Here is a 12200-nt window from a genome sequence, read left to right on the forward strand (position 1 = left end):
AATATAAGGCTGAGCTTACACCAGTGTACAGCTTTTCTGCCCTTTTTTAGGAGCAGGAGAACAGAAAGGACTGATTCGGCACATAAGTGTGCCGAACAGAGCCTACAGACACCATAGAATATAATGGGGTCTGTTAGGTTTCTGCTCAGAAGATTTTTGAAGCGGAGATAAAAGTCCTGCTCGCACAAATTTTGTCTCCGCTTCAAAAATCTTCCATTCGGCTCAGGTATGTGCCGAATTTGTCCTTTCTGTTCTCCTGCTCCTATAATAGAAAGGCTGAATGCTGATGTGAATTCAGCCTACGTAGGAAGAGCAGACACAGGGTTAATCCAAAAACAAGCCAGTGATCAGTTTACCAGGACATTCACTATAAAGGAATAGTTTAGAGCCCTAATACAAATTAAATCACAGGCAGTCATGGATCAGTAGTTTTAAATACCTCACGTAGCTCTGGCATTAAACAAAGAGTCAGAAACTTGAATGGCTCATCTTACAGTCATACTGACCGGTCAACCACCTAGGATTTGGCTGGTTCGCACAGCAACCTACCCAGCACAGACCTGACAAAATACACTACAAAAATTGGTGTCATCTGCAAAAATAGAAAGTGATATTAATCCCATCTATTATATCAGGGATCAGGAACCTCCGGCACTCTAGCTGTTGTGAAGCTACGACCCCCAGCATGCTCCATTCACTTCTTTGGAGTTCTGAAAACAGCCAAGTATGTGTGCATGCTGGGAGTCGTAGTTTCACCACAGCTGGAGTGCTGAAGGTTGCTGATCCCTGTACTATATCATTAATAAATAAGTTAAATAATAGCAGATCCAACACTGAACTATGGGATACACCACTAATAACCGGGGACCATTTAGAATAGGAATCACAGAGCAGGTCAGGTCACAGCACAGGTAGATGTTCACCAAAGTAAAGACTAATTTATAGTTAGCAGGTTACGGGCTGGTTGCAAGACATAGGAGCTGGAACATGAAGACATAGGAGCCAAATGCAATAACAAAGAAACAAGGCAAGAGCAGGACCTAGCCATAAATGTAGAACAGAGTCATGTCCAGGAGAGCAGTTCAGGAGCCAAACGTAGTAACCAAAGGACAAGACAGGACATAGTCACAGTCAGTAGTACTGCAAATGTCAGAAAACACTTGGAACTAGAAACAAACTTTGAACAACTTGAGGCAAAATCCCCAAGAACAAGATACCAGACAGGTCCATCTAAGAATACCCTTGTAAAACGTGCATAGATCCTCATGTTCTGAATGAGGGAACTGGTTGGATATTTATAGCAGATCTTGCTTAGATTATAAACAGCATTACAGAAGAAGTCAGAACCAGAGAAAGGGTTTAACGATTACTGGTATTTGTGACTGACTAATGAAGACTGAACATACAATCAGGACCATAAATATTGGGACATGGACTCAATTCTAACATTTTTGGCTCTATACACCACCACAATGGAATTGAAATGAAACAAACAAGGTGTGCATTAACTGCAGACTGTTAGCTTTAGTTTGAGGGTATTTACATCCAAATCAGGTGAACGGTGTAGGAATTGCAACAGTTTTCATATGTGCCTCTCACTTGTTAAGTAACCAAAAGTAATGGGACATTATAATAATCATACATCAAACTTTCACTTTTTAATACTTGGTTGCCAATCCTTTGCAGTCAATTACAGCCTGAATCTGGAACGCATGGACATCACCAGACGCTGGGTTTTATCCCTGGTGATGCTCTGCCAGGCCTCTACTGCAACTGTCTTCAGTTCCTGCTTGTTCTTGGGGCATTTTCCCTTCACTTTTGTCTTCAGAAAGTGAAATGCATGCTCAATTGGATTCAGGTCAGATGATTGACTTGGCCATTGCATAACATTCCACTTCTTTACCTTAAACTCTTTGGTTGCTTTTGCAGTATGCTTTGGGTCATTGTCCATCTGCACTGTGAAGCACCGTCCAATGAGTTCTGAAGCATTTGGCTGAATATGAGCAGATAATATTGCCCGAAGCACTTCAGAATTCATCCTGCTGCTTTTGTCAGCAGTCACATCATCAATAAATACAAGAGAACCAGTTCCATTGGCAGCCATGCATGCCCTTGCCATGACACTACCACCACCATGCTTCACTGATGAGGTGGTATGACTAGCAGTTCCTTTCCTTCTCCATACTCTTCTCTTCCCATCACTCTGGTACAAGTTCATATCGGTCTCCTCTGTCCATAGGATGTTGTTCCAGAACTGCGAAGGCTTTTTTAGATGTCATTTGGCAAACTTTAATCTGGCCTTTCAGTTTTTGAGGCTTATCAATGGTTTACATCTTGTGGTGAACCCTCTGTATTCACTCTGGTGAAGTGTTCTCTTGATTGTTGACTTTGACACACATACACCTACCTCCTGGAGAGTGTTCTTGATCTGGCCAACTGTTGTGAAGGGTGCTTTCTTCACCAGGGAAAGAATTCTTCGGTCATCCACCACAGTTGTTTTCCGTGGTCTTCCAGGTCTTTTGGTGTTGCTGAGCTCACTGTTGCTTCCTTCTTTTTAAGAATATTCCAAACAGTTGTTTTGGCCAGGCATAATGTTTTTGCTATCTCTCTGATGGGTTTGTTTTGTTTTTTCAGCCTAATGATGGCTTGCTTCACTGATAATGACAGCTCTTTGGATCTCATCTTGAGAGTTGACAGCAATAAATTCTAAATGCAAATAGCACACTTGAAATGAACTCTGGACCTTTTATCTGCTCATTGTAATTGGGATAATGAGGGAATAACACACACCTGGCCATGGAACAGCTGAGAAGCCAATTGCCCCATTACTTTTGGTCCCTTAACAAGTGGGTGGCACATATGCAAACTGTTGTAATTCCTACACCATTCACCTAATTTGGATGTAAATACCCTCAAATTAAAGCTGACAGTCTGCAGGTAAAGCACTTGTTTGTATCATTTAAAATCCATTGTGGGTGTATATAGAGCCAAAAAGGTTCGAATTATGTTGATGTCCCAATATTTATGGACCTGACTGTAGCAGTGATGGATATGTAACCTGAATAGCAGAGCTGGAACTGACTTAATTAAACCATCCTTGGCAAATAGCACCCACCAGTAAGAGAGGACAGCAGCATCAAAAGTGGAGTTCATGACACAACACTAGTTATAACCTTGAGACAAGTCTCTACTGTTCAATCAAGATTGCTTTATTTCACAACATGTGCCGATGTGAACAAAGTTTAAGCCAATTATAAAGAATAACTAAATGTATAATTTGTGTACGGCCTGTTCTTTTTACAGTGAAATGTGCCGCCAGCAGAGCTGCTTTCTTTGCTGAAAAACTCTACTTGTCAATGAAGGTACGTCTTTGATCTTCTCCAGATTACCTTCACCAATCCTGAGAATGAAAGGACCACATTAGAGCTCTTTTCCAAGTTTTCACTGCACGGCAGTGCTCCTGGCTACAGTATTGAATTGCGATATGACTGTATTGGCGCTCTGCATAACAGAGTTTCTCATATAGAAATTTGATCTGCTACTTTTAGAGGCAACATTGAAACTAACAATTTTTATTTTCTTGCTGGAGACCATTGCATTCTCCAGTACAATACAGTGCTGCAGTGTACTATGTGTGAGGGCTCAAGCACACGACCTTATGTATTTTGCGGTCCGCAAAAAAAGAATCTTCAAAAAAATACAGATGACGTCCGTGTGCATTCCGTATTTTGCTCAGCGGAATAGCTGGCCACTAATAGAAAATATGTTTATGTGCATGAGCCCTGAAATAGCATAGCGTACAGTGTAAAGAAACTGTTCTATTCCAGGACCATGGAGTCTAGTGCACAGTAGCTCTGTGGAGATGTCTATGTGGAGGAAGGTCCTGGCAGAGTAATATTTCACACTCTGATATATCCGTTTATACTCTTTATAGAAATCTTTAGATTCACTTAAGGCATCTTTCACACGCCGTTTTTTTTTTCCGTTTATGGGCCGTTTTTTGCGTTCTGTATACGGAACCATTCATTTCAATGGTTCCGCAAAAATTAAACTAAATGTACGCCGTATGCATTCCGTTTCCGCATTTCCATTCCGTTGAAAGATAGAGCATGTCCTATTGCCCGCAAATCACGCTCCGTGGCTCCATTCAAGTCAATGGAAATGCATCCGTATGTCTTCCGTATCCGTTCCGTTTTGACCCCAGAATCACAAAAATCTAACACTGCTGAATTTTTTTTTTCAACTCTGAATTCAGAACAAATGTGCGAGTCATGCTGTGATCCCATTAATTTCTAGGAGCTCCCACTGTGATCCTAGGGTGCAACAGCTGTCATGCAACCAAAATCGCTTTGTAACCAAACCCGTATGGCTTTTTCAGTGCTTTGCGGTCTTGTTTTTATGGATCCGTTGTTTTGTTTCTGTTCTGTTTTTCCGTATGCCATATACAGTATACAGTAATTACATAGAAAAAATTGGGCTGGGCATAACATTTTCAATAGATGGTTCAGCAAAAACGGAACACATACGGAAGACATACGGATGCATTTCCGTATGTGTTCAGTTTTTTTGTGGACCCATTGACTTTAATGGAGCCAACCACCGTGATTTGCAGACAATAATAGGACATGTTCTATATTTTCACTGTGCAGAAATACGGAAATACTGAAACGGAATGCACACGGAGACACTTCAGTTTTTTTTGCTGAACCATCGAAATGAATGGTTCAGTATATGTACCGCATACTGAACTAAAAATACGGCCAGTATACTGAACGCAAAATACTGTCGTGTGCATGAGCCCTAACTTAGAGAGCCCCATAAACAGGCTACACGCCAACCAAACACTTCAACTCTTCTATTATATACCCTGTAATAGAGAACCTGCGTTTTTGCGTTGCAGTGGATGTGGGTATCTATGTAAAAACAATATTTTTCGTCCATAAATTTCATATTTATCCATTATACCTGTTTCATTAAATTGATAATATTTTTGCATATGTGCCCTTATCACTTCTTCTTAACTGTATACAGGGCTCTGGAACTCGGGACAAAGATTTAATTCGAATTATGGTTTCCCGTTCAGAAATAGACATGAATGAAATCAAGGCTAGTTACAAGGCAATGTATGGAAAAACATTGCCTCAGGCAATTTTGGTATGTATATTAGTACAAAAAAAACCAATTCAAATATTCATATGAAAAGAGCTCTGCATTCTTATGTCTTCAGGTAACGAACACCTTTTAGGTGCTGGTTTGAAAACCCCTTTAATAGCCACTGAAACATTCAAAAGATTAAGATTTCTGCAGCTGTGTATCTGCAGCGTTAAGGCCTCTTTCACACGAGCGTGACGGATTGGCTCCGGGTGCGTTCAGTGAAACTCGCACCATTTTGCAAGCAAGTTCTGTCAGTTTTGTCTGCGTTTTGATGCATTTTTCATGCGCGTGATAAAAAACTGAAGAAGGTTTGCAAACAATATCTCTTAGAAACCATCATTAAAAACGCATTGCATCCGCACTTGCTTGCGGATGCAATGTGTTTTTCACTGAAGCCCCATTAACTTCTATGAGGCCAGTGCTGCGTGAAAAACGCAGAATATAGAACATGCTGTGTTTTTCACGCAACGCAGAACTGATGCGTTAAAAAAAACGCTCATATACACAGACCCATTGAAGTGAATGGGTCAGGATTCGGCGCGGGTGCTATGCGTTCACGTCACGCATTGCACCCGTGCGGAAAACTCACTTGTGTGAAAGGGGCCTAAGGCTGAGTTCACACGGGCGAGATTTCCGCGCGGGTGCAATGCGTGAGGTGAACGCATTGCACCCTCACTGAATCCGGACCCCTTCACTTCTATGGGGCTGTGCACATGAGCGGTGATTTTCATGCATCACTTATGCGTTGCGTGAAAATCGCAGCATGCTCTATATTGTGCGTTTATCACACAAGTGAATGGCGCTAAGTGAAAATCGCAAGCATCCGCAATCAAGTGCGGATGCGGTGCGATTTTCACGCATGGTTGCTAAGATGACAGTCTATTCACTGTATTATTTTCCCTTATAACATGGTTATAAGGGAAAATAATAGCATTCTTTAATACAGAATGCTTAGTAGGTGGTCAATTGAGGGTTAAAAAAAAAAAAAATTAACTCACCTTCTCCTCTTGATCGCGTAGCTGCCGGTCTCTTCTTACTTCTTTAATCATGAGCTGCCGGCTAAAGGACCTGTGGGGGTGAGTTAATTTTTTTTTTTTTAACCCTCAATTGACCACCTACTAAGCATTCTGTATTAAAGAATGCTATTATTTTCCCTTATAACCATGTTATAAGGGAAAAAAATAACATTTACATACCACCTAACCCAAACCTGAACTTCAGTGAAGAAGTTCGGATCTGGGTACCAGTCAGTTTTTTATCACGCGCGTGCAAAACGCATTGCACCCGCGTGATAAAAACTGAACATCGGAACGCAATCGCAGTCAAAACTGACTGCAATTGGGTACCTACTCGCGCGGGTTTGCCACAACGCATCCGGAACTTATCCGGACACGCTCGTGTGAACTCAGCCTAAGGGGGAGATTTATCAAGACAAGCACTTTCTGTTCCAGTCTTGATATCCCCTGCACTGCCGGAAGATGCACCACATTTATGCCTCCAGAAGTCTGTGCCTCGAACCAGAAATATACCACAGCTCAGAGCTGCCATAGATTTCTGGCTTCATTTGCACCAGAAAACTGGTGTTAATTAGTAATGAGCGTCATAGGCAATATTCGAATTTGCAATATTTTTTGAATTTTTGGCAGAATATTCGCCGTAAATTCGAGAATTCGTGATCTCCAGTCATTATTTGCTTGATTGCGAAAATCAGCAAGGATATATATTCACAATTAAAAATTTGCGATTAGAATATTCGTGATCAACACTAAGGGGTAGGCAACTTTTCCTATTAGTTGCTAGGAATGTTGCTAAGTGCCGATATTTGCGATAAATTTGAGATAAATTCACGATTAGAATATTCATGATCAACACTATTCGCAAATATGTAGCACTATATTCTAAATATTCGCAAATTCTCTAAGTGGCGATATTCGCAATTAAAATTCGCAATTCGAATATTCACGCTCAATACTAGTGTTAATGAAGATAAATTTGTCTCTGGTGTTGTCCATTCCGCTTTGCTGCCCTTTCCACAACTGCTTTTGGAAAAGTGGCGAGGGAGGCATAAAAAGAGGCACTTGCAACTTTTTTCCCCAAAAAGTCACATTTAAGAAGGCGCAAAAACACAGCTTGCATCTTTTTCAATACAACTTTTATTTATATGGCGATGGGAATCCTACTTTATGAAAATCTAGAAAATTGTTTGGCTAACATGGAAAGAGTCACTATTAACCATTTTTGGTGCCTGATTGTGCCAGTATCACAGCCTGAGTTTATTCTTAATAAAAATCAAGGACTCATAATTAGAAACATAAAAGGGGCAAAAAAATCATTAGATAATGGTAATAACCACAAATGCTGTACCAAATCATTGGCCCTTAGATCACAGTACCCCCGAAAAGAATGTAAATGTTAAATATGAAAGTGGGGGATGGTAGGAAAAGATAATGACAACCTCTTTATAGTAACCTATAATAGGTCCTAGTTCGATAATATTAAAGGGGACGTCCAGAATATTCCCTCAAAAAACACTCATAATAACCAGGCTATATATAAGTAATAATATCAGAGTCCCCAAAAATATGTATATTTGTTTCTCAGAGGTCTCCCTTAAAGCCATGGACATGTCTATATTATTAATCTGAGCAATACAAATCAAAAATACGCCTCCCATAGAATTCAATAGGTCCATACTGTTCCTTTGCGCTCTCTGTGTAAATTCTGTGTAGATCTTTGAAAACGAATTCTGCCATTCTCCAGTGCCTTCTCTATTATGGAGGCACTACTTTTAAAGGCGTTATCCTCCAAAAAGTATTACTATCCAATAAATAGGACATTTTAAATAAAGTTTTATTGCAATATACTTGCAATATAATCAGCAATATACATGCAACGACACCCAGGACTCACACCAATCAGCTGTTTGAGAAGGCACCAGTGTTTGCAGTAGTGTTGCGGCTATCTTGCAGCTTTCCCTGGCCTAGGCCAGTGATAGATAACTTCCGGCTCTCCAGATCTGGTGAAACTGACTCCCAGCATGCTCCATTCATATCTATGGAGTTCTGAGAACAGCCAATCAAGCGTACTTCTTGGGAATCAGTTTTACCATAGCTGGAGTGCTGGAGGTTAGCCATCACAGACCTAGGCCATGTCATGTCACGTTCATTGGTTACAAGGACTAGGCACAGCTCAGCCAATTGAAGGGAATGCAATACCCACACCATTTCCTTCTCCACTGTATCTCTGTGCCTATATATGAGAGGCTATTTACTATGCTGGAGAGGAAGGGATTAACAAGAGCCAGTTGCAGTGCATCCTGAGAGATGCAGATGCTTCATGATTTTCCACCCACCTAAAGAAAGGCAAGCAAGTCCTCCAGATATGTGAACAAAAAACAGTTTAACATTTTTGGGATAAACTGTTTAGGATGCACCAAACTGAGGCATACATACTGCATGTGAGGGACTATTTCCTATGCAAGAGAGGAAGGGATTAACAAGAGCTAATCACAGTGCATCCTGAAAGATGCAGGTGCTTGATGTTGTTCTACCCACCCACTGAAAGCCAAGTCCTCCAGATATACGCTGATAACAAAAAACTGTTTAAAATGTGTGGGATAAACCCTTTAGGACGCACCAAGCGGAGGCATACATAGTGCCTTCAGCTCCACAATGCAGAACTACAGGGATTCCCAAGTGCAACAGTACTGGGTCTCTGGACATGACATTGTCATGAGTCTTTAAGGCCCCCATACACATTAGACTGTTTTCAGCCAAACTCAGGGTACATACAGTACATGATAGATGTCAGAGGAGAGAAGGATCATTGCACTGCATTTCAATGCCTGTTCCTTTTGTTCTCCTCTCTTCCATACTTGGCCGGGCCTAGTGTATATGTATAAGTCAGGAGATATAGCGGTCAGCTGCACAAGACTTAGTTGTATCTTTTTATTTTTTATAAATATGTATTTAACTATCATTTGTTTGCAGGATGACACCAAAGGAGATTATGAGACCATCTTGGTGGCTCTGAGTGGAGATCATTAAACAAGATCTGATCACAATCTTGAAGATATTTGCTTAAGCCATGGCAGACAACTATAAGCAGCATCAATATCTCAATGCAATATGACATTCCATTGCAAATGTTTTGCATATCGTGTTTTAGAACATGGTTTTATTATACATGCTACCTTCAAATCATGTTACTCTTTGTCAATTTCCAATTTCAAATATTTGTGAACATATATACACATTAAAGTTCATATAAAAAAAGTGACTTATTTTTTTTTTTTTTAACTGGAGTAAAAAATAATAATAATCAGCCTGCAAGAATCTACAGATAACCGGTCTGCCCTGTGTAAAGTTTTGCAAGAACAAGAACCATCTGGTGACCCGAGCATTCCTCTTTGGCCTGGCTCATACACTTGAGAGGGGAGTGGTCAGTCACCAGATGTAACTTTCTCCCCAACAGATAATAGTGGAGAGACTCGAGTGCCCACTTGATGGCCAGGCACTCTATCTCCACTATACTGTACCGGGTCTCGGCTGGAGTGAGCTTACGGCTAAGGAAGACAACTGGATACTCCTCCCCGTTAAATTCCTGAGACAGTATAGCACCAAGGCCTACTTCAGAGGCATCGGTCTGTACTATAAACTCCCTTTTGAAGTCGGGCGTCACCAAAACCGGGGACCCACACAGAGCTGACTTCAAAGCGGAGAAAGCCTCTTCCGCCTGGTCATTCCAGCGGACTAGCACGGACTTCCGTCCCTTCAAGAGCACTGTCAATGGAGCTGCTAAAGTGCCAAAATAGGGAACAAACCTCATATAATAGCCCACCATTCCCAGGAATGACTTTACTTGCCTAGAGGTGACAGGTCAGGGCCAATTTCTCATCGCCTCTATTTTGTTTACTTGGGATTTGATGACTCCGCTCCCAATGACATACCCTAGGTATTTGGTCTCCTCTAACCCTACCGCACATTTTTTGGGGTTAGCTGTTAGACCAGCCTTTCAAAAGGGAGTTCACTACGGCCTGTACTTTGGACAGGTGACTTTCCCAGTCGGTACTGTGAATAACAATATCATCCAGGTAAGCTGAGGTGTACCGCTGATGTGGACGAAGCACAATGTCCATTAGACGTTGAAAAGTGCAGGGGCGCCATGCAGAACGAAAGGTAACACCTTATATTGATACAGCCCCTCTGGTGTAATGAAGGCAGTTTTCTCTTTGTCAGCCTCCATCAAGGTTACCTGCCAGTACCCTTTGGTGAGGTCCAAAACCAAAAAATAAGGGGCTTGGCCTAACCTTTCAATAAGCTTATCCACCCGAGGCATGGGATACGCATAGAATTTAGATATTTCGTTCAGCTTACAAAAATTGTTACAAAACCGTAATGTCCTGGTCGGCTTGGGTATTAAGACTATAAGACTGGCCCAATCACTTTTAGACTCCACAATGATGTCTAGCCGCAGCATGAGCTGCACTTCCTCAGAGATGGCTTGTCGACGAGCCTCAGGTACCCGGTATGGCTTTAACCAGACTTTTGCCTGAGGCTCAGTGACAAGCTCATGCTGGATTGTGGAAGTGCGTCCAGGGAGGTCCCAGAACACATCCGTGTTACGACTAACAAACTCCCTGGTCTCCTGAACCTGTTTAGAGGAGAGGCTGACAGCAATTTTTACTGTGGCATCCGCTTCCCTTGCATCAAACATAGAAGCCAGAACCTCTTCCCCTAGAAAACCCAGCTGCGGGCTGTCTTCAGTACAGGTCTCCCTATCTTTTCAAGGCTTAAGTACATTAACATGGTAAACCTGCTTTGGCTTCTGCCGCCCTGGCTGGTGTACCTTGTAATTTACCTCTCCATCTTTCTCGAGTACCTCGTAGGGCCCCTGCCATCTAGCCAGGAACTTACTGTACACGGTCAGTACCAGAACCAAAACCCAATCACCCGGGTTAAAGATCTGAGCCTGACTATTATAGTTCCGACTCTGGGCTTGCTCAGTGGCCTCCATATGCTCCCTGACAAGAGGCAAAACTGTCTCTATCCACTGTTGCATCTTGATAACATACTCCAGGACACTTATGTGGAGTGGGTTGCTGTTCCGAAACCTCTTTGGCCACGTCCAACAGACCACGAGGATGTCTGCCATAAAGCAATTCGAAGGGCGAGAACCCAGTAGAAGCCTGGGGTACCTCTCACACATAAAACCTGAGATAGGGCAGAAGAAGGTCCCAATCCTTCCCATCTTTATACACCACCCTTTTTAACATAGTTTAGAGTTTTATTAAACCTTTCAACAAGATCGTCTGTTTGCGGATGGTACACGTACATCCGTAACTGTCTGAAATGCAGCAACTTAGAGTTCCCTCATGACCTTGGACATAAAAGGGGTCCCCTGGTCAGGCAGAGCCTCTTTAGGTAGCCCCACTCGGGAGAACATCTCCATTAGCTTCTTAGCTATAAGCTTCGCCGATGTATGTCGCAGTGGAACCCCCTTCGGGTACCGAGTGGCGTAGTCCAGGATGACCAAGATGTGTTGGTGTCCTCTAGCGGACTTCGGTACTGGGCCTATGAGGTCCATAGCAATTCGCTCAAACGGCACCTCGATGATAGGGAGAAGTACCAAGGGACTGTGAAAAAAGGTGCTGGGGGCTAGTTGCCTGGCAGGTCAGGCAAGACTTACAGAATTATTCCACCTCCCTAAACACACTGGGTCAGTAAAACCGTTATAGTATCCGGTCCTGTGTCTTCTGCATTCCCAGATGACCCCCGAGAACATGCTGGTGAGCTAACCCTAACACGAGTTTGCGATAAGCCTGTGGCACCACCAACTGTTCAATGGATTTACCTGGCAGCTGGTTTACCTGGTTCAACATATCCTGATGAACCACAAAACGTGGGAATACCGACTCTGCCCCTGGTTGTTGACATTGAGGTCTGCCAGCTCAGGACCCTGTGGCAAGTGCTCCATGTCTCCCACCATCACACTTAGCGGGGTTGTCTCCCCCTCTTCCACCGAAGTGGCGGTCACCCCTACAGCTG

At 42.5% G+C, this 12200-nt stretch overlaps 1 protein-coding gene across 1 annotated transcript in view; it reads left to right on the forward strand.

Annotated features, from left to right (window-relative positions):
* LOC122922398 (annexin A1-like) overlaps positions 1 to 9432 on the forward strand; it is a 54765-nt gene extending 45333 nt beyond the window's left edge. The window contains exons 11-13 of the mRNA XM_044272998.1: positions 3304 to 3362; positions 5032 to 5154; positions 9144 to 9432. Coding sequence (XP_044128933.1) covers positions 3304 to 3362; positions 5032 to 5154; positions 9144 to 9200 — 239 coding nt within the window. The 3' untranslated portion in view covers positions 9201 to 9432. The remainder of the gene's footprint in view (positions 1 to 3303; positions 3363 to 5031; positions 5155 to 9143) is intronic.
* Positions 9433 to 12200: the final 2768 nt, after the last annotated feature.

Source organism: Bufo gargarizans, chromosome 1 (assembly GCF_014858855.1).
Source record: "Bufo gargarizans isolate SCDJY-AF-19 chromosome 1, ASM1485885v1, whole genome shotgun sequence".
In the NCBI taxonomy this organism is placed as follows: domain Eukaryota; kingdom Metazoa; phylum Chordata; class Amphibia; order Anura; family Bufonidae; genus Bufo; species Bufo gargarizans.